Source organism: Gallus gallus, chromosome 11 (assembly GCF_016699485.2).
Source record: "Gallus gallus isolate bGalGal1 chromosome 11, bGalGal1.mat.broiler.GRCg7b, whole genome shotgun sequence".
Classification (NCBI taxonomy): domain Eukaryota; kingdom Metazoa; phylum Chordata; class Aves; order Galliformes; family Phasianidae; genus Gallus; species Gallus gallus.
This window is the reverse complement of record NC_052542.1, coordinates 17,028,056-17,050,799: the sequence shown is the minus strand read 5'-3', so window position 1 is coordinate 17,050,799 and position 22,744 is coordinate 17,028,056. Positions and strand designations below refer to the sequence as shown.

The 22,744-nt window shown below is 51.9% G+C and overlaps 1 protein-coding gene across 1 annotated transcript; it reads left to right on the top strand.

The window, feature by feature from the left end:
- The first annotated feature begins 8,414 nt into the window (after positions 1 to 8,414).
- FOXF1 (forkhead box F1) lies at positions 8,415 to 13,008 on the top strand. The gene is made up of 2 exons (XM_414186.8): positions 8,415 to 9,975; positions 11,473 to 13,008. Exons 1-2 carry the CDS (start codon positions 8,913 to 8,915, stop codon positions 11,631 to 11,633), a joined length of 1,224 nt encoding a protein of 407 aa, XP_414186.5. The 5' UTR covers positions 8,415 to 8,912; the 3' UTR covers positions 11,634 to 13,008.
- The last annotated feature ends 9,736 nt before the right edge of the window (positions 13,009 to 22,744 follow it).

Sequence of the window (22,744 nt, the reverse complement as noted above, 5' to 3'; positions counted from 1 at the left end):
AACCCCGGGGAAATGGGTGTGAAATGGGTGTGAAATGGGTGTGAAATCGGTGTGAAATCGGTGTGAAATGGCAGTTCTCGTTTGTGGCCCTGCCCGGGGGTAAGGGGGGTTGGGGGTACGGGGTGCTCACACAGCGCCGGTTCCTCTCTCCAGGAAAAGATGAGAGAGGCAATAAAACATCAAAGCGAAATTTCAACAACCCCGAAAGCGCGCAGAACTCCTCGAAATATGGAACGCGGTGTTCGGGGCTTTTCTCCCCCGGTTGGCGGTGCGGAGGGATGCGGTGAGCGGCACCTCCCGATGGGACGGGATGGGGCCGCGCCGCTCTGACCCGACAGCGCTGCGTGCCTGGGTGACCGCCCTGACTGCGCCCTGAGATTGGCTTTGCGGGGCGTTCATTTGCCTTTTCTCTTTCTTTCTTCCTCTCTTTTTTCTTTTTCTTTCCTTCTTTCCTTCTTTCCTTCTTTCCTTCTTTTCTTCCTTCCTTCCTTCCTTCCTTCCTTCCTTCCTTCCTTCCTTCCTCCCTTCCTCCCTTCCTCCCTTCCTCCCTTCCTCCCTTCCTCCCTTCCTCCCTTCCTCCCTTCCTCCCTTCCTCCCTTCCTCCCTTCCTCCCTTCCTTCTCTTTCCTTCTCACTCTTTTCCCTCTCTTCTCCTTTCTCCTTCCACCTTTCTTTTCTCCTTCTCTCCCTTCCCCCTTCCTCTTTCTTTATTCTTTTTTTCATTTCTACTTCTTTTTTCTTTATTTCTTTATTTCCTCCCCTTCACTCTCACTTTTTCTCATTCTCTCTATTTTTCTTATTTATTTTTCCCTCTTTTTTTTCGCTTTCTACTTCCCCGTTTTTCTTTGTCTTTCTTTCACTATTTCTCGCTTTCCCATTCTCTTCATTTCTGTTTTACTTGTTAGCATTCTCTCCTTTATTTCGTTTGTTTATGCACTCTTATGCTTTCTAATGTTCACTATTTCTTTCACACTCTGATTTCTATTTCCTTATTTCGTTCCCTTTTTCCTTTCTTTTTCTTCTCATTTTTGTCCTTTTTCTTTTCCTTTCCTTCTTATTTTTCTTTTTCTTTCTATTTTTCTTTTTCTTCTTTTTCCCCTTTTCTTTTTCTTTTTCTTTCCCTTTCTCTTTTTCTTCTTTTTTTCCTTTTTCTTTTTTCTTTTCTTTCTCTTTTTCTTTTTCTTTTTTTCTCCTTTCGTTTTTTATCCTTTTTCTTTCTCTTCTCCTTTTTCTTTCTCTCCTCCTTTTCCCATTTCCTTTCCTTTCCTTCTTTCGTTTTTCTCTTTTCTCTTTTTTTTCTTTTTTTCTTTTTCTTTTTTTTTCTTTTTCTCTTTGTTTTGCCTTCTTCTGTTTTGCCCTTTCCTTCCTTTCTTCTTTCTTTCATTTTCTGTCTTTCACCATTCATTCATTCTTTCTTTCCTTCATTTTCTCATTTTTTCTTTTCTCTATATATTTCTTTCCATCTTTCTTTCCCTCCTTTCTCGTTTATTTTCCTCTTTTCTTTCTTTCTTTTTCTCGCTGTCTCCCTTTTCTTCATTTTTTTTCTCTGTCTGTCTTTCACTCTTTTCTGTATTTTTCTTCCTTTTTTTTTCTCTCTCTGTCCCCCGCTCTTTATTTTCTGCCTTGTTTCTGCACGTCGTCCTTTTTTCCCCCACCTTTCTCCTTCCCCGCTTGCACTCTCCCCCCACTCTCGGCACTACGTCCCCCTCCACTCCCCATCTCCACATCCTCCTCTTCTCAGTGACCGATCTCAGGGCAGCCCGGACCCGGTGCTCTCTCCATCCCCCACCGACGGAACGAAATCTCCCCTTCCCGAAGTGCGGGCGCTGCGTATTTCCCTCCATCCCTACGGCTGCACACAGCCGGGATCCCCTGCCTGCTCGTGGGTCCCCCCCGCCCACCGGAGCCGTGCAGACGGAGCATTTCGATGCTCTTTACCGTTCCCCGATGGCTGCCCCGTCCCACATGCGTGGGGAGGGACACAGACGGCCCCGTCCCACTGGGAGCTGCGGGTGGGATCGTTCCCATAGGGAAAACGAACGACTCTGGCGGCCGAAGGGGTGGGGGGGGGAATATTGCTACACGGCCACGCAGCATCTTTGCTAGCAGACAGCCCCCAAATCCGATACGGGAACGGGCAGACAGTTCCACGCACACCGGTTTAAAAGGGATTCTTTGCAAAACGGCTTTGCGACGGTTTTAGCAGTGAGATTTAAGGGAGAATCAGAGCGCGGTGCTGAAGGTGTTCTGCAAAACGCGCTGCGACGTTTTACGGTTCAGCAAGCGGGTTTGAAATAGGAAGAACCGCATCATTTCTAGCTTCGTTATTCGAACCTATAGCGAATTCTGCGCCAGTATTTCTTCCCCCTCAGCTTTCTTCTCCTTTCCTCCCCCCTCTCCCGCACCCTCACACCCCATTCCCCAATAAACCCGGGGGAAATGGTTGCACCGTTCCCACGATGCTCACAAAACTGCAGTGATTTTGCCGCAGAAACCGCTTAACTGCGGGGCATAATATAAACCCTTCCCACTTCGGTTCGGGTATTTCATGCACTCACCCAACACCTTCCTCAGAACGCCGACCAACCGAGCACTGTATTCCCTGCAATTCATTTTTGAATGCACACATATGCATATATGCTTTCGTATGTATACATATATATATATATACACACATATATATATCGCTGATAATATTTGGCTTAGTGACCAAAAAGTATAATTTTACTACTCACTCTTTTGTGTATTTTTTTTTTCCTAAGGAGGTAGGAAAGGCAATTAACCAATTTTTTAGTGTTTATATATATATCTATAGTTCTGTGCTGGGAAACTGAAAGCAAAAGTGGGGCCCATAAACCCACAGCACCCCACAATACGGCCCCAGAGCTCGCGCTGTGGTACATTACGGAGCCGTCGGGTCCCCCACATAAGGGATACGCCGTTAATTGGGAATTCGCTCATTAAGAAAAGTGCTGGAAAATAGTTTCTGCCGGGAGGGTTTCCGTGGAAAGCCTAACCCAGATCTCTGCAAAGAGGGGAGAAGCGAGCAGGGAGCCGCAGCTGTTTGCAACGGGGATTCTTTTCGTTGTTTATGAACGCCAGTCCTGAAACTCCTCTCTTTGGGCTCTGGGGGGGGGGAGGTTTGGAGCGGGGCTGAGATTTATTATAGAGGCAAGGTTAAGAACTCAGGAGGTTCCCCTCGGACGCAGCCCCGCCGGCCTTTCCCTGCTCGGCACACCCCACGCGTGCTGCCCTTTGCACGGACATCTGCATCCTATGCTTGAAATGAAATGGCCCCACTGGTCATTTTATCCCCCGGAACCCAGAGGGATGCTCCGAGCTGTGGGGCTGGATTTGCAGGTGGATCCCTGAGCAGCGCAGGGCAGGACCCTATGGGCACGAAGCAAAGGGACAAAGGGATAAAGCCCTTTTGCCGCCCCAGGGACCTTCTCGCAATCCAAAAACAACCGCTTCGGGTTTCCCCCGTGTACCCGAGGGCCGACACAGCGCTCTCCCTGCCCTCAGCATCCTTCGCTGGGAGCCGCTATGCTCTCCGTCTCCCCACGGGGAACGGCCGCCTCCCGCGTGGATCGTTTTGCCGTGTGTCCCCGCGGACCCCCGTGCCCTTTTTGCCCCTCCGGGCCGCCCTGCACGACAGGTGACACTGCAAAAAGGGTTGGCAGCCCCGACCCTTCACCCCCTCGGAGTGAGCGGCTGTAATTTACAGACGGCGTTCATCGTGGATTTCATTTCACACCCCCATGCTGGGGAGCCCGGGGACATTTGGTGTGGGGCTGTCACCTCCTGTCCCCTCAGGGCCGCGTGATGCTTCGCAAAACACCTTTCTCCCTCCGAGAATCCCACACCAGGGAGGGCACCGTAGGGTCCTCCCGGGTTCCCTGCCATTTTCCCTATAGCGATCCCTATAGTCCACGCTGTCCCCCGAGGCTGGCAGGGGATAGCAGCCCCATGCCGTACCCCTTCGCGTTCGTTCCGCTGTGACTTCCCGCAGCTCCCCGTGCGGATTTTGTACGGAACCCCGAACCGGGTGGCCCTCGCTCCGAGTGCAGCGCTGTGGTTCGAATTTCGACGGGGATTTTAGTTTCGGGTTGGGGAAAAAACAAACTAACTAACTAACAAAAGAAAACCCAACGAATGGAGATCGGTAATGGAGGGATCCAGGCGGGGCCGGGCGGGGTGCGGACGCAGGGAAGCCCCTCGCTGTCCCCGTTTCTCTCCAGGGCACGTCGGGGAAATGGAGGTGATTCCCAGCCCTCGAAAGGCTCGGAGGAGCGAAATGTTTTGCAGGCACCGAAGTTCCCGTGTTACCTCTCACCCACCGGAATGTGAGGCTAAAAAAACGCTGAGAACGATGGGTTTTGTTTTTTTATGCGTGGCACAGCGCTCTGCGAAGGAGCTGGGAGAAGCGGGGTGCCTTCTCGGGGGTTCGGCTCTTCTTCAGCCCCGGTACCGGGAGGACCGCCCCGAATCTGCCCCGGCTCTCGGGCCGCGCTGAGGAAGCGCAGGAACGGAGCGGGGAGTCCCCATCTCCCTTCCTTAAAGACCCACATTAAGCTCCGATCTCCCCTCCCGACCCCCAATTCTTTTCCTATTGGGGTCGCTGGAGGGAAACCCCTCAGGAAAACCGTGTCGGAGAAAGCCCCGACGCCCCAAATCCGTTTCAACCCGGATCTGCGCTTCGCCTTTAGGATCAATTGTTTTATCGGGGGCGGCCGAGAGCATCTCTCGTTGCTCTCCGGCTCAGCTCCATCCCTTCTCCCGATATTCCCTCTCCCACAGCATCCCTCCTGGGAAAGCATCCCAGCTCCCCGTCCCCGAGCAGGGATATAAACACCCGCAGATATATAAAAGATCTCTGGCGTGTAATGGGGGCTGCGGGGCGCTGGGACGGCCGTGTGCCGCGGGGAGCGGCTCTGTCAGGGCTGTGCATTCCTGCGCTGCAACGTTTCACCGGTGGACGTCATGGAAAATGTGGGCTTTTATTTCTGGGGGGGGGATGGGGGGGTTGTTTTGGGGGGGTGGGGGAAGAGGGACAAAGAGGGGGAAAATCTGTACGGTTTTCCTTTCGCTTCTCCCTCCTGACCAACTCCTGAACTTCAGCTTGGCAGAACCCTGCAGCCCCAGTGTTGCTGTGTTTCGTCCCCAAAATTCCTCTTGGATGTCCTCCCCTGTGTGCACGTACGGACACGCGTGGGGCAAAGCTTTTCCCCACGCCGTCGGTTTTGGGAAGGGGAGGGGGGAATTTTGCTCTCAGGATCTGAGGGCGATGGGGAGGCGGGGGGGGGGGGGTTGGAACAGAGGGTTCCTCCGCTCGGTTCGGTGCGGAGATCTCAGCACGTGGGCCGAATAAAGCCTAAAGGCTTTCGGCACGGCGCACCCCTCGGCCCTAAATAAACGTTTAGGGATCGATTCGCAACGGACCCGGGGCGGCGGGGACTGCGAGAGCAGAGCGGAGTGGGGGCAGTGCCGGGTTGGGGGGGGTCCGCGGGCGGCGTTAATGCGAAGCAGCGGAGGAGGGGATGGGGATGGAGGGGTTGGGGGGGAGGGGGACATGCGGCGGTCCCTCCCCTCTCTCTGGGTGGTCCGGGCGGCAGGAACACCCCGAGCAGCGCCCGCCGGTCCCACCTAGATCCATTTCCATCCTCGGGTTACACGCGGCCTGCTCGCGGGGTTGACTTCACTTAAGCAATTAGCGAGGAAAAATACCTTCGGCGCAGGAAAAGGAAGAAAGCTCGGATTTGTCTATTTTTACACAAAACACGGCCCGCTTTCAGGGAGGGGAAGGGGGGGAAGAGGCCGTGAGGGAAGCGGGGTCCGGCAAAACGGGACAGAACGGGTCGGGATTAGCGGGGCTAATTGCCTCATTGCTCCCGATCATCCTTTTCTTTTTCCAGTTCCTATTTTTTTCCTGCTCCCCCCTACCCCCTCCATCTCCCCTTCCCCTTCGCTGGGGGCGGACCCGATGCAAACAGCCAAACCGACAGCAAACAACAGCAACCAGCGAGCCCCGCTCCTCCGCCCGGCCCAGGAGGCACTTCTTTCCCTTATACACGATCCTAAGGTTCTATTTCTGGGGAGAGCAATAAAGACCCGACGACCCCCCTCGCTCACCCCCGTGTCCCGCACTCAACTCCCCGTTTCTTTGTGCCGTATAGAAAACCTTCCAGCTTTCCTCCTATTCCCACCACGAGGCCTATAAAAATCGGAGCCATCTATTTCCACGTCAGCGTCCTCCGGACGGCATAAATCCATCGGAAACCGAACCTTCACACCCCCGAAAAATAAAACCTAAACTCCTGGATGGGGTGGGGAGGGGGGAAAGGCGCTTTGAGCGGTTCTGTCCGGAGTGGAACGCTTTGATTTCCGCGCAGAGATGTATTTCCCGATGGGAGCGCTGCCCTGGAGGTGGGGGGGGGGTTGAAGGTGGGTTTTGTGCTGTCTCTTTGTGCCGCTTCCCGAGCTCCATCCCGGGAGTTTCTTTTGGGGGGGAGGAGGGGGGGGGTGGAAGAATGGGGGAATAATGGGGGAATTCGGTCTCAGAGTGGTGAAAAATACCCATTTCGTGGCACGGGGTGGGTTTGCGTGTGTGTGTGGGGAGGGGGGGGGGAATCAGCGATGCGCTGCCCCCGAGATAAATAGAAAGCATCGCTAAGCGGAGGGTTTATCTGCACTGTCCGCCCGAAATCTGCGAGCAGACGGGAGAGGGGTGACTTCCTAACAGTGCCAATTTGGGGTTAAGGTTTGCCTCCGTGCCCTCCCTGCTCTGGGGGTTCTCCCATCCCCAAAATTCCCCCTCCGCCTCCGTTTCCCACGGGGATTTGTTTTTATTTGCGGAGCGGGAGAAAACGACGGGAAAGGGAAGGAAGGGAGGGTTTAAAAAAAGAAAAAAAAAAGGGGGGGGGGGGGGGGGGAAGGAAAAAAAGTAAGAAGAAAAGGAAGCCCCCCCATGCGAAATCCCTGTCGGTGCTGTTGGGACGGGCGCCCTGCAGGCTGCTCGCAACTGCTCGCCAATAACGCGGAGGGAGTTCGGAAACCCGATCGGTATCCGCTGCCCCTCTTTTTAAGAAGGCTTCAATTATCATTCAAAACGTGATAATAATAGTACTTATATATATATATGTGTATATATATATATATCCTTTAAAAGCGAACCTGAAAGAGGGGGCTTTGGGGATGCTCTCTTTAGCGGCGCAGCCCTCCAGCGCGGCCTGCATCGGTCGGAGGGGTTTAGAGGGAGGTGAGGGGTGGAAGGGGAAAATTTCTTCTTATTCCCTGTGTTCTCTTTCCTTTCTCTCTTCCTTTCCCCGACCTCAGAGCCGCACATTGCCCCTCTCGCACCCTACGCAGCCAAAGCTGCCGCCGTGCCGTGTCCCCCCCCAACCCCCGACCCTAACAGCCCCCATCGCGAGCGTGGATTTAAACGCGCAAGAAAGGTGACAAAGCTTTAAAGCGACTTACCTCGAGCGAGCGACAGCCCTCCCGATGGGAAGATGCTCGAAAAGGGCTTTTTTTTTTTTTTTTTTTTTTTTTTTCTGGAGGGTTGGGAGGAAAGCGGGGGGGCGGTAAGGACTATTCCTTCCCGTTCTCCTTCCCGTCCCGTTCCCCCCCCCCTTCCCCAGCCCGGTGAATGTGTGTGCGGCATCCGAGCGAGCCGAGCACGGGGCTCTCGGCATTCAGCCGTTTGTGAAGCGCAGATTTATAAACAACCTCCCCCCTAAAGTTAAATATATATATATATATAAGAAAGAAAGAAAGAAAGCGAAAGAGCCCCAAAGAAACCTCGGAACGGGAGAGGGGACCGAAGCCCGTTCCCATCCCCGGACCGGCGGCGGAGGCAGAAAAGGGCATTTCGAGAGGCAGAGGGAGTTTTCGCCGATTTCTTTTTATTAAAGCACCCCCGAGCCCGTGTTTACATTGCTCAGTATAAACATCCTGCCCGGGCCCGCCGAGCTTAAAAGAGCGCACCAAGAGGGGGTTTAAGTGGGTGAAGCTCCGCGCTGAGCGGACACCGAAGCCGGGGCAGCGCCTCCTCTCCACTGCGCGGCCGCGGAGGTTCCGCGCTGCTCGGAGGCCCCTCCGCGTGGGGCCCTCCCCATCCCGGTAGTTTCCAACAGAAGCAGTGCGGGAAAGGGGGGGGGGGGCGCGGGGGGGGAGGGGGGAAGAGGTGCGGGGACCCCACGCTCGGCCGCGGTCACGCGTGCCCCCCCCCCCCCCCCCACTCCGGAGGTGGGCAGGGATGCGGAGCGCTGCGTGGAAAGGGCTCTTTAAAAGCTGCGGAGCGGCGGAGAGGGGCCGGGACAGGAGGGCCGAGGGGGCCGCCCGGGAGGGCGTGGGGGAGCCGCTCGGGGCGGGGAGTTCCTCTCCGCTCTTACGTCTGTCAAAGGAGCGGCAGACGCCGCGGAGAGAGATAAAGCAAAAGGCGAGCGGAGGGCCGGGGGCAGACTCGACAGCCGCCGCGATGGGAAGCAGCTCCCAGCAGCGCCGGCCCCGCTAGAGGTGGGGGGCCCGGCGGGACGCGGATCGGCCCCGGCGCACGGAGCGGGACGGGAGGAGGCCGCCCGCTTTTCCTCGCGGCAGCCGAGCGCAGCTTTCCCCCCCGCGGCCCCCCTTCTGCAGCCGGGCTCGGATTTAGGGATAAAGTGGGAGGAGGAGGAGGAGGAGAAGGAGGGAAAGCGGGGGGGGGGGGTCGCTGCCATTTGTTTATCCGCTGAGGGGTGAAGGCTCCCGGTGGAAACAAACCCCGCCGGGGGCCGAGAGGAGGAGGAGGAGGAAGAGGAGGAGGGTAGGGGGGGATCGCGGCGAGCCCCCAGCAGCGCGGTGGCCTTTTGGGGGGGCGCGTGGGGGGGGGCGGCGGAGGAGGGCCGGGGCTGGCCGCCGCGGAGCTGCCCGTAGATGACTGCAGAAGCGCAGCAGGCTCTGTCCTCTCAGCCCCCTCCTCCCGCGGTGCACAGCAGCTACGGCCCCATGTCCTCCGTGGCCGAGAAGCAGCCGCAAAACTCGGCCATGGACGCCGCCTCCGCCGCTCCCTCCGGACCGGGCGGCAACAGCGCTCCGGGCAGCGGCGGAGCCCCGGGCAGCGGCGGCCCTAAAGCGAAGAAAACCAACGCGGGGATCCGGCGGCCGGAGAAACCGCCCTATTCCTACATCGCTCTCATCGTCATGGCCATCCAGAGCTCGCCCTCCAAGCGGCTGACCCTCAGCGAGATCTACCAGTTCTTACAGAGCCGCTTCCCTTTCTTCCGCGGTTCTTACCAGGGCTGGAAAAACTCCGTTCGCCACAACCTCTCGCTCAACGAGTGTTTCATTAAGCTGCCCAAGGGGTTGGGCCGCCCGGGTAAGGGCCACTACTGGACCATCGACCCGGCCAGCGAGTTCATGTTCGAGGAGGGCTCGTTCCGCCGCCGGCCCCGAGGCTTCAGGAGGAAATGCCAGGCGCTGAAGCCCATGTACAGCATGATGAACGGGCTCAGCTTCAACCACCTCCCCGACAGCTACAGCTTCCAGGGCTCGGCCGGAGGGCTCTCCTGCCCTCCCAACAGCCTCTCCCTCGAAGGGGGTTTGGGCATGATGAACGGCCACTTAGCCGGCAACGTGGACGGGATGGGCCTTGCGGGACACTCCGTGCCCCACCTGCCCTCCAACGGCGGGCACTCCTACATGGGCAGTTGCAGCGGCTCCTCGGCGGGGGATTACCCGCACCACGAGAGCTCCGTGCCCGCCTCCCCGCTGCTGCCCGGCGGAGGGGTGATGGAACCGCACTCGGTTTACTCCAGCTCGGCCTCTGCGTGGGCTCCCTCCGCCTCGGCCGCCTTAAACACGGGAGCTTCCTACATCAAGCAGCAGCCGCTGTCGCCTTGCAACCCCGCGGCCAACCCGCTGTCCTCCAGCCTTTCCACGCATTCCCTCGATCAGCCCTACCTGCATCAGAACAGCCACAACACTGCCGAGCTTCAAGGTGAGGAGCGGACGCGCGTGGGAGAACCCCGCGGGGATGGAAACCGGGGGGGACGGGGGGGAATCCGCGGCCACCGGCTCCAGGGGTTGGTTTAACGCAGCTCTCCCCGAGGGGACGCAGCGGTCCTTTTAGTCTTTGCCGGAGGATGCGGCGGTTCGCACCGTCGGGGTTCGCTCCGTCGCTGCTGCGGGGCTGGGAGCTGCCGCGTCCCCCTTGGATGCTCCTTGGGCCGGGCCCGACGGGTGCGGGAAGGGGAGGCCGGGGACGGGTCCTGGGGGTTCGCAGCAAATAGGAGGTGGCGGAGTAACAAGAAAAGGGCACCAATAGAGGATACCGCCGAGCTCTTCGAGGAGGCTCCCAGCGAAGCGAGGGTTTTCCTACAAAAGTGGCTGCCGCCCGTGTCCTTAGCCATTCCTCCCCGTCCCTCCAGCCTCACGCCGCAGCAATCCGCTCCTCTCAGGCTTGTATTTTCCAGGCCCTACGCCTCCCTCCGCCTATACGGAAGTCGGTGGCGGGGGCTCCCCGCTCCCCACGGCTCCTCTGTGCCGCTGCTCGGGGGGAAGGCAGCGTCCGGGCTGCCGTCGGACCGCCGGGCCCTGAGCCTGGGGAGGGACGGGGAGCTCGGAGCTGGGATCCGTCCTGCGGCCCGAGCTCACCTCGGGGCCCGGGGAGGCTCTCGGGATGCGGGAAACGCTCCGCATCGCTTCGGGGCCGTGGAGGGGAAGGGTTTGGGGTCGCTGCGTTTGGCTCTCGGTTTTCAAGAAGAGAGAAATTACCGCAGAAATGGTGTAGAGCGGAGGGGTGGTAGGGGAGAAGCACGAAGGCAGGGCGGAAAGGCGCAGCCCAGCGCAGGGCCGAACCGGGCCGAGGGCAGCGGAATGCAGCCGGAACCCGCCGCCTCCACCTCGGCCCTACTCCGCCAATAAACCGCAGATCGGCGCAGCGATTTCGCTGGGAAATGAAGCAAAAATCAGTCCTAAAGGGGCTCCCGGGCCCGCCCGAAACGTCTCAGATCAACACCCAAAAATGAAAGGGGATCCTTCTGAGCCCGGCGCAGATTTGCGCTGCTCCTACTGAGCGCAGTCCCGATTTTTCGGGGCCTTTTGCCCGTCTCGAAGTGGCCGCGGAAGCAGAGGGGGGGTTTCCATGGGCGGCTTCGGCCCCTCTGCCCAATCTGTGCCATCGGATCGGGAGCGGCCGAATAACTCCGCTCTGCGCCCCGCGGGGGTTGCGCGCAGGCGCAACGTGGAGAAATAAATACAAATACGAATTAAAAACCAAACCAAAACGAAATGTCCTTAGGCCGAACGGGGTCGGAGCTGCGGGCTTTTCTCCGGCACCTGCCCGCATTTTAGAGGAGCGATGGGAGTGCAACTGAACCTCGATTCGCGGGCGGCGGGTGTTCCCCTCCCGACATCGCTTTCTTCCCAACGCTCGACCTTTTTTGGGGGTAAATATAATGATGATGGCTGACCGTTTTCTCTCCCCGTCCCGCAGGCATCCCGCGGTATCACTCCCAGTCTCCGAGCATGTGCGACAGAAAGGAATTCGTCTTCTCTTTCAACGCCATGGCCTCCTCCTCCATGCATTCAGCGGGCAGCGGCTCCTATTACCACCAACAAGTGACATACCAGGACATCAAGCCGTGCGTTATGTGAGACGGGGCGGAAAAGCCACCACCACCTCCCGGAGGCCGCCGAGGTCTGACCCGGGGAACGACCCCCCCTCTCACCCAGGACCCTGTGGGAGGAGGAAAGAGGAGGGGGGGGGGGTTCTGCAGACTGCGTTTGTCCCCATAGATGGGGACCCCCGGGGAGCGGACCGCTGAGCGCGGCGGGGCCGACTGCGGGCGGCTCCGGGGTTGAGCGCGCCCCGCGGCTGAGCATCGGCCGGCCCGGCCTCCACCACGTGTCTTTAATCAAAGACGCTCTCTGCCTTCTTCTGCTTCTTCTTCTCTTGGGTCGGGGTAGGCTGGAAGAGAGGCGAGGGGGGGAGAGAAAAAAAAAAAGCAACACAAAACAGTCCCCCCCCCCCCCAAACCCTCCGCTGCCCCTTATCTTTGAAATCTCCGACTGCGAGTTTGGGTTGAAAGGTTTGCTACGTGAGCTTTGGGGGGTTATGTCCTTTAAAAGAGAAAAGAAATTGCGAACGAAGCTTTCGAAATCAGCTCTCTAAACGAGTGCGTTGAGCGATGCCGCCGCCCCATCCATCGGGGGCAGAGCCGGAGCGGGGGTTGTGAGCACCCCGAGCACGGAGAGCCGCTCCGGCCCTTCGCTCCCATCGAGCCCTCACTCCTAAAAATAATCTTTTTTTATTTTTTTTTCCAAAAATCTCTCAGAGGGATCATATTTTTTTCTTTAGCCGTCGATACCTTCTTTTTCTTTAATTTGTTTTACGTTTTTTTTTTCCTTTTATTTTTGCCTGCGTAAAGACCGCAGGACCGGACCCTATGCAGAGAGAATAAGGCACTTTGAAAAGAGACAGCCACGCTCCTTCTGTTATTTATTCTACATTGTCGTCGTCGTTGTTGCTAATAATGGAGACACGAGGAGTCTCAGTTGATCAGTATTAAAGCGGTGGAGCTCTGTTGGCAATATTTGCCATATAGATGTTGGGTGTTTTTTGTTTTTTTTAGTTAACCTCTGTAAATTTTAAACCGACCCCGGTCTCTGTGTAAAGACAATCCTCCATATGTTTTTATAGAAATATATATATAATGAAGGATTATCCCCCTCCGTTCCCCCTCTATGATTTTTTTTTTTTTTGCCTTGACTTTGTACAGTTCGGTGTCACCTATTTTAATTCCTTTCTGCACTGTATGAAACTGTAATGATGTGGTTGGTTTTGTGTTCTATTTTATTATGATATTTTTTTTTTCTCCCTGCCCTTTTGTGTACGTTTTGTCCCTAGAGGGAAGAAAAAAAAAAAAAAAGAGGGGAAAAAAAAAAATCGAGCCGAAATAAAACATGTATGGTCTTTGTATGTGGGCTTCACGACTGTATGAGCAGCAAATAAACGAGCAATGCGGTGTGAGACGCGGAGTTATATCTGAGGAGTCTGTGGGCTCCGTGTGTTTGGGGCAAAAACGGCCCGTTTTGGTGCAGAGCTGAAAGGGCCTCTATTGGTTTCGGCTGCGGCGCTGTCTTGGAGTTTCCCTTTTGGTGGTGCGGTGCTGTCTGAAATGGGGACGTGGAGTGAGGAGGGAGAAGAGCCGGGGGTGATTTTCTTCTTTATTGGCTGTATCGTTTTATTATCTTGCCTGAGGAAAAAGTGAAACTCGATGATCATTATGGTCCTTTTCAACCCAGGCCATTCTATGATTCTATTGAAGGCGGCACCCGATGGCTCTGGGCCTCTTAACGCGGTCACAGCTCTCAGATCTTCCTCCTCTCCTCCTCTCCTCTTTCCAGCCAGACCCCATAGAGCCCAGGCCAGCTTTCTGCAGCCTTTCCTCACCGTACAAAATAGAAAACATCTCAAATCAAAGCAGGTAACCGGGGGCTGGCGTTCAGCTAAACCCAGGGACAAATGCATGTGCTGGACACTCAGCTTATTGCAAAGGGTTCTGGTTTATTTGTAGGAGGGTACACCCAACCCCCAGACATTCTGCTTCAGCCATCTCTCCATAGGCCAATGCACCCGTATCGATGCATACTACCAACAGCACATGTGTAAAAGTAGATGTATACAAATTAATCTGATTACTGGGTTGTGTATGTCCATCTTCATCCAGGCAAATTAGGTTATGGCGCACTAATCAGCCGAGCGTTGTGTAATGGGTTTAATTAAAAGCAAAGTTAGCTGGTAGCACACGCATGCACACAAGCTTTCTAATTAAGGCAGGTGGGAAGGGCTTGATGAGAGTTACTGGAGGCCTCTCTCTGGGAAGTTTAATTAATTTGGGGGTGTTTTTTTTTTTCAAGGGTCGTTATGCTTAAGCAAGCGGCGGCCAACTTAAAATGCTTATTGGGGTTCCCCTGTTTTTGTGCCTTTGTGGACCAATCCTTCTCTCCGTTGTGTGTTGGCCATCCCTGCTGGAGGTGAGCCACGCTGTTACCATCTCAATGTGTGAGCAGAAGGCCGAGGTTTGATTCCTGACGCACATATCTGCACTAGGTGTGGCCGAGATAAAGGCTCGGGGTTAGGAGTTCAGTCTCTGCCAAGTGGTTCTTCCTTCCTTGAAATCTCACTATCGCTTCTGAGATTCTTTTTCATCCTTCAGATTCACTTTGGATTCGGGCACCTTATCGATCCACTCACAGCTTGCAGTCTGCAGGGCTGGGAAGGGCAGGCAGACACCTCGCAATCCACCCAAGCAGGGTTTGATATCTGGTCCCCAACAAAGGTTTGTGTGATTCATTTCCCTCCCTCTCATCGGTTCCCCATACCCCATGCCACCAAACCTGGAAAAACAGAACCACTGCATACCGTGGACGCCACATATTCCTCAAGCCAGTGAGCACAGTCTAAACAGGCAGCTCTCCATCTCCGACACCTACAGCAGGGAGGAGAGGGTGAAACCATGCAGGCTCCTGCTCCCAGCCCTTGTTCTGCACAAGACAAACCCGCTTTTTCCCTTGTTGTCCCAGGGGATGGGGAAATTCTAGCTGTTATCCCAACCAGACCCTTTGTACAAGCTCTGTGCGTGTGTTTGTGTGAGCAGGAGAGCTCTGCTGGGAGGTGAGGAGGAATAAGCTTGTTCAGAAATGCTGCCGGAGCCCTGTAAGAGGACAAGAGGAATAGGCTTGCTCAGAAATACAGGATTTGCTCACGTAACAACCTCCCCCTGCCCAGATCCGAGCTGTGGCCAGCTGATATGGCTCCATTCAGTAGTGGCAATTTGCTCGCTGTTGTGCTGCACTTTTGCAACACAACAAGAATCAGGGCCTGGTGTTTCTCACCACGTTTGGCACAAGATGTACCAGCGGCTCAGGGGACCCAGAAGTCCCCAGTCATGCTGCAAGCATGGCCAGGCCGTGCCATAGCAGAGCATTCGGGCAGCAAGACGCATTGGTAGCCTCTCCACTTCCCACCGCTCATCTCCAAGTGTTTCCTCCGAGCCTTTGAGGCCTGCCATGGAGCTGCATGTGCACATCTACCGCCCTGCTGCTTGTATACGGCTGGGTCCCCGTGTGACGGTGAGGAGGGACCCGGGGGCGATGCGGAGCTCAGCTCGGGGGGCGGCCCCGGGGAGGGCCCCGTCGGGGGGCCGTGGAGCAGAGCCGTTCCCTTGGAGGCAGCGCCACCTGGTGCTGCGCATCGCGCACCGCGCCCCGAATGGAAGGGGTTTTCCCCAATTGTGACTGCGAATCCGGCTGCTTCGGGAGGTTTCTGCCCCTTTATTTTTTATTTCCTTCCTTCTTTTCCCTTTCCTTCTTTCTTTCTTTCTTTCTTCCTTTCTTCTTATTTTCCTTTCTGGCACCTAGAAGCCTGAAGGTGAAAGGATCTTTACTGCGTCTCAGATTTAGCGTCGAAATGTCTGATGTGCCCCATCACCAACAGACCTCCTTCATGGGATGCTTCTGGTTCAGGCCTGCTCTGCACCTAGGTGGGACAGATGGGGACACGTGCTGTGGGGTAGCATCGAGTATCCCATGAATATAGATACTCCTGGTACAGATACATGATGCTTATGGGCAGGGGTGGTTACCCAGACAAAAAGAAAACCAGGTATACTTCGGGAGACTTCACTGGTGAAAATAGATCCTCTGAACCTTAAATGGGTATTTGAAAGACCATGTGCTGAGTTGGGTCCATATTTCTTAGCAGGGGAAGGCTCAAACTGGATGCCTGACTTCTCTGTTGAATCTAAGAAGCTCTGGACTTTGATGGATCTGAGTCACAGCTTTTGAAAAGGGGACTTCGACTTCTTTGGGACGACCACAGGCTTTTAGAAGGCTAGATTTCGACATTTATTCACTTTCTGTGCATTCTTAGAAGCAGAAATGCTGGCTGACACCAGGCTCTGCAGGAAAAGAGTGCCAGGGTGGTTCATACAAGCTTGGCATTCACACATTTGTGCCAAGGAATCTTTGGCAGCGGGAGTCACATTCAGGGACATAGTAACTGATGCAGGTGACTGTGTCTGGCAGAAGGAGATCCCCACAATGAGCAGGAGATGGACAGAGTGCCAGCAGCTCTGCAATCATGAGCTGATGCTCTTCATAGACACAGTTATCAGATTGGCTCAGGAAGTGAGGAGAGGCAGGCAGCACAGTTGTTTTCAATAACTTCCATTGCCAGCATCCATCCTGCCCAGTAAGCAGCTAAAATCAGAAGATTATTGAGGAAAGATAACAAGGAATGAAGCTCATTAGTGATATTCTGGGATGCAGGGCTGTCTATTTGCACAGGCTTATAACAGGCTCTTTGAGACCAATTTCCCATTACTGGGGTAAACATCTATCTCCTCTCCTTAAGACACCTGCAGGTTCACATATCAGCTTCACAAACTGCTACAGGCACACATATCAGAGCAAACGTCCATTCAAGAGACCAAATCATGATCAAATCTGCTTGATCACAAAATGAGATGCATGGACACTGGCAGTGCTTCCACACTTCAGTATCTCTTACACTGAACATAGTCATTTCTTTATTTGAGGTAGCAGGAGTTGAAAGACCCAGAATGGTACAGAAAGTGCAGTTCTGTGGCTCAGCTTCAGGCTAATTACTGAAAAAATAAGCAAACACACCTGGAAAAGCAAGATGTCAGAGCCTGGAAAGTTTTGCAGGGACTTAAAAGTACCAAGAGTTCACTTGGAGCTAGACTTGCTACAGCAATTGTGTTCCTATATGGTAGAAAAGATACCGCAGATCAACTACTGGGGTACTCACTTCCTTCAGAGAGATGGAAACGCCAACCTTTGGAATCTGAGCAGCACAAGTGCCTGGAAATGCTCTGAAAACACGACATCCCTCTGGAAAAAAACTGCAAGTATTACTCTTGTCTGAATGATTAACTTCACTCTAACAGATTGCTCAAAAATACTAAGGAGTGGCTGCAGCGGATACACTTACGCTGAGAAATGTAGAGGTTTTTGCAACATTGCAGGAACGTTTTCCTTCCCTCCCTGCCCTTCTTCTTTCCTTCTCATCTCGCCGTCCTGAATGTTTGCTTTATTCCTTAAAAAAAAACCCATACTTTTAGCTCTATGTGCTTTCTGCATGGGATGGGTGGATCACAACACACTTGCGTGATTTGCTGGACCTCAGGAGGAGGCACGTCTTAGAAGAAGTCATTATTTTCTGTCCCCTGTCTGGTTTCACAGGGAAAGCAAGCTGTGATTTGCATCCTTGGAATAGAGAGAGGTTTGCAGGCGTGCTGTGACTGACTAGAAGGCTGTCGAGGTGCAGGAGGACCTGTGGGATCACACGATACCAGGGCTGCCTAGTGGCTCCAGCAGCCAAGTAGAGGCAGAGAGATGGCAATGCTGCAGCTCTGCTGGGAAGAAGGTGCTGGGAGGGAACAAGGTGCCCACTCATCACATTAAAAAGGCCATCGTGCTATGTGTTTCTGTTTACTTATTTGAAAAGCAAGCAGTTGGGGGTTTCTAACCTGTCTTTCCAGCTGTTTCCCAAAGCGCTGGGAATTAGCAGCCCACCAGGAGCCAACTCTGCCTTCCTCATTTTTCCATCTGTAAAATATGGATGTTACTGGGGCCGCTGTAAAGATGGACTAGATAGGTCCGTATCCTGAAGTCATTTCTCCCAGTGACTTCAGTGAGATGCCCAGCCCAGAACAATGGCAGGATACACGGCCCTAAACACTGCTGCTGTGCTTTAAAAGATGAAAAGCAGTGGCTTTTATATACCTATGTAAGTGGAGGGGCAGAGAAATTTTTCATGATGTTTATAGCAGACATCACAGGCATTACACATGAAAACATGGGAAATGGTGCACTTTTCTCATAGAGAGATAATCTTTAATAGATGGCAATGAGGAAACAGAGGCATTCATACACAAGCACCTACCTCACAGAGGGGTATGTTTGCCTGGCTGACATGGCCACAAGTCACAGATGTTTCCTCCAGAGCCAGAACTGCTGCATGGGGCTGTTCCTTCTAAGGAACCGGAATGAGAGAAATCTCAGCACATGCTTTTCCTTCCCCTCCTCACCCCTTGAAGAGAAAAATGCAGTGACTGACTTTCAATGAAAGTATTCTCCTAAAAAACATTTGTTTCTTCCTTTGCTGGAAGATAAAATTAAAAAGAAGAAAAAAAAAAAAAGACATGACTTGAAGCCAGTATTTAACCACCCCCTTTATTTTACTGGCCTCTGATGATAGATAATGAGCTAAATCATCTGTCTTTAAAGACTGCTTCCTGTGAGGGAATAAGGGACTGATGTGAATGGGTGCTGGAGGGCTGGATGGGGACCTGGCTGTGTCACATAGGAGCAGGCTTTGCTCTCTTCCCACCCCGCTGTTATTTTTTTTTTCCCTTGTTCTCTCCATGGAAACAAATAATCTCTGACTCTTGTCACTTAGAGAAGACTACACAGCAACACGGCTTGTTTACTCACTGTTGTCTTTGGTGGATTGAAGCTGTGTGGCCTTGTCCATGTTCCAGGAAATGCATGGACATAGCTGTCTGGAGGAAAACCCTCATGACTGTATAGTTTTCAGTGCTGAGTGGCAGTTAGCCACCTCATTTTTATTGTTAGCAGCTCACAATGTTGCCTCACTGCTCTGTGCCACACACCACGCTGTGACTAATATCGTTCAACAAAAGAAAATCCCCTCCAAATTGACCACGTTCTCAAGCCTAATGGATCTGGTAGAGGCTCTGTCCATCTGATAGCGTTTTCTCTTTGCATCTCTCCCGTAAGTGGGGATAGAAAAGGACAAAAAGAGGGGGTAGAATCACTCTGGGAAGCTCATATAGCACCTAGGGTGGTCGCTCTGCACCCTCTCAGCTGCCATAGAAGCTGGGCTGGGTTTGCTCACTGCAGCCAGCCTCCGGAGCTGTTCAGCATCTTTCTCCACCGAACCCTTGAAGAGTGGGGCATGCAATAACGACATCCTAACTTGTTTTGTGCCATGAAAGGAACTGGAAAGAATGCATCGAACCACATGACAAGTGGGGACATCAGGCTGCAAGAGAGAATAGAAAGACCTCATTTTTAATTACTTCTGAACAAAGTTGGCTCAGTAAAGTATTTCCCATTGTACTGCTGAACTTTTCTTCTCATCAACACAGCAGTGAAACACAGGCTCCTCTGCTGCTGCTGCTGCTGCAAGTGGGCTGAAATCTGTCTGCGTTAGGGATCACTTCATTTCCTATTGAATGCAGACTATCCATTTATCAAAGGCGTTTTAGAGTTTTATGCAACATCTAGGCACTTCTTTCTCATTGTGGATGCTTTTAGCATGAGATCCTTGAAATGTGAGGATACCTCACCCTTCATACAGAAAGAGAACAGGGGTTAATTGGTAAGGTGTACATTCTCACCATTACTCTGGGTGTTTACAGAGAACAGGGTTGAAGCATTGCGACTTTAGAAGTCCCAGACTAGTGCTTCAGTCACTGCAATAAAGAAGGGCTGTGTGCATTGGTAGGCACCTGAGATGAGGTTCATGCTAGTGCTAGCAGCAGGGCCACAACTACAACTGGCAGAAAAGGAAGAATTATTACTTTAGTAAAGGTTCTCATCTTTAAAGCTTGTTAGTTCAGACAGTAAATCCCTTAGGGCACGGACTTTGTGGCTTGATCGTTAGTAAAATATCTTGCATAGTCTTGATCTGGGCCAAAGTAAAAAATAAGCAGGCTTCAGTTCCTCGAGTTACATTATGAGATCAGAGTCCAAGGATTCACTGAAAAGTATTACATTTCAGAGTTTTGTGGATTGAGAGAAAAGTCAGAAGTGACTCATGGACAACTGATGTCTTCCTGAGCGTGCAGAGAGCCTGAAACAATAGACCTAAGAGATGCAAACTGCCCCATTCACTCTTCAAAATCTGCTGTCTCCCCAAGCAGGAACTTGGTCACTTTGTAAGAGAAAATCCACATCATACAGCAGGAGATGCCAGAAAGTCATGGAGGCGTGCGCCTTCGGTAGTCTTGTATTACTTAATTAAACAACAATTTAGCATCTTGCATTGAAATGTCACTTAGCTAAAGAAGACCAGCTTCCTAAGCAGTGGTAAGAGCCTCATTCTTAACAGAGCTTCTCTTGCTTCAAGACAGAAATCACACCGACTTCACCATGCACAAGGCCAAACTCCTATCAACTGTGTTAATATATAACACATTTCAGAAAGCATGAGATTCCCAATTCCTCACAGGTGAGCTTATAGAATAGCATTGCTGCAAGTTATGCTGCTTTTTTCCTTTTCTTTGCAGAATATAAATACTTAAGTTCCTGCAAAATTGCTTATTGTTTTCAACTGTGGGAATCCTATAGCAATGCACAAGTGAGATAGGAGTCCCTATGGTTTTTCATGTCCAAAGGGGAGAGGTTATGTTCTTCAGCCACGTTTGCCAGGAGAAAACCCTTGTGAAAGTGAGAAGGCCACCCTAAAACAGTGGGAATGTGGGGAAGCCAAGCCGCCTCATTTCTGAGGGCTACTGCTTACCTTCATGTAAACTATAAACCTCTGCAGGTGCTCTGAATCTTGGTGAACTTTCTGTAGCTTCAGGCTCTTTTCAGCAGCTGCCTGTACTAATTTCTTCCTGCAGGTTGTTGCTCTTGCAGCAGACGACAGAAATGAACTTGCTCACAGCACAGTTACTACTGATCTGCTGATGCCCAAATGATCTTGCAATTTATTAACAACTAGGATCAAAAATGACTGCTTAACTCGGAAATTATCATTGCATTAACATTATTCCAGTCCATTCAAAATGCTAATGAACGGTCCATCAGCTTAAGCTTATAGTAATTACTTTTCTTCTCAGAGCCTAACTACAATTACATACCTCTGTCTAGTTAACACCTTTCCAGTAGCGTGGATTGTGAATTGCATTCAAAAAAGAGAGAGGCCAGAGGATAACTACAGAGAATCAGCTACATGCAGAGCAGTCTAACATAGCTCATGCTCCAGGTTGCACACAGAGCCACAACTGCAAAGAGAAAAGTCACATGAAAAAAGCTCTATCTAGATATGTTTGTCCAGACAAAACTGGCCACTGAGTGCATACAGTGTTAAGAGGAAAGCAAATACATCTAATACCCCCAACATATAAGCTTTTGCTATCAAAATACAAAGAAAACCATTATGATTTCTTCTGTTTCATTGCTTTTGGAAGTCAGCTGACATTGAGCTGCCTGTTGTGGCTTCCAGCAAACAAAAAAACTGATGACCAAGGTTAGCATAAAAGAATTCTTAGGAGTGTCTTCAAGTATGAATACAAAGTACTTGCCACTTACACATTTCTTTTGACTTGTTTGCCTTAGTTAAAAGCAAAAACAAAAAACAACATAAGTGGTCACCAGTGCTTATTCTTATCTGCGTCAAAACTTTGGTCATTAATAAGAGGAAATAGGGCAGAAGATGAAATAACATACACGTGACCAGGGAAGGCTAGTTCAATCTGTAATACATGCAAAGATGTTTGAGATGATTGAAGTTTGCATTGGTGGGATGATGCTTTTTAACTGCTAAGGTCACCTCGGCATCGTCACCAAAGCAAGTGGTATTACAAGAGTGAAAAAGAACATCATACGACCCCACCATCCTGTGGAAGGGAGAGGCAGTGATGTATGATTATTTTTTGCTTTTCTTTCCTCTGCTTTCTAAGCCAGTCATGTAGTGAGTGCCTTTAAGTAGCAGCGTAACTCCTGACTCTCATCCTTGAAGCACACGACTACTGAAACAAGATGCAGGGGCCTCTGTAGTGATTACATTTGATTTCAGACTAAGTGATACCAAAAATAACCCTGAGCTGGAGGAGAAGAAAGCATTTAAGAGCACAGTGCTATTTCTTCAGAAACCTCTCCTTTGCTGACCTTACAAGAAGTTGGAGCGATGCTTTCCTTGAGACCATCTGCACAGAGCACATGATAACACTGAGAATTTGTTGAATACTGTACAAAATGTCTGACCCCTGAGGCATAATAACATGCTTAAAATATACAGAACGGTACCCTCTGGCTAAAAAAAGTTTCCAAGTTTAAGAAAAAAAATCAATTTGGATGCTTATTTTGACCATGTGCCCAGCATCAATGGCAAAAGTGCTCCTGTTTAGAAGGGATGGTTCAGCCAAAATTTAACTTGTTTTTCAGGAATAGGGAACTGAAGAAAAAATATAATAAAAGCCAATAGGTTGTGCCCATAGTTTGGCTGCTTTTTATTTCCACTAAAATGATTATCTATTAATGTAATTTCACAGAGTCACACCACGAATGGTGGAATCACACCACGTTATAAGAGACAAGACAATCAGGAAAAGTATCTGTTTTATAATCATCTACATCCATGAAAAAGGCACCTGAAGTGTGTAGGGAGAAAGCTGGTATCTGCTTTCCTCTCCCAGACTGATGTTTTTACACAGGGCTGAATTAACAGATCAAACCTGAGAAGCTACCTGCTCATCCACCTGATCCTAATAGCTACAACTAGAACTCAGGGGCTGAGGCAGTGTTTTTACAGCAGTTCTTTAAGAGCACAAAAAGGCCAAGCCCTCCTCCTCCATTTTAATGAAAAATATACTGAAAATTCCCAAGAGGCAAACCCTGTTTCTTAGTAAACGTAAGTGCAAACCCTAAGACAGATTTTTTGCAGCTGGCTTTAAAGCTCACAAGTACAAATCCGCAGGTACAATCTG

What these genes read in the sequence shown, in the direction of transcription:
- FOXF1 (XM_414186.8), top strand. Translation starts at nt 8,913, where the DNA reads ATGACTGCAGAAGCGCAGCAGGCTCTGTCCTCTCAGCCCCCTCCTCCC. An exon ending in CAACACTGCCGAGCTTCAAG is followed by an intron (nt 9,976 to 11,472) that starts GTGAGGAGCGGA and finishes CCCGTCCCGCAG; the next exon opens with GCATCCCGCGGTATCACTCC.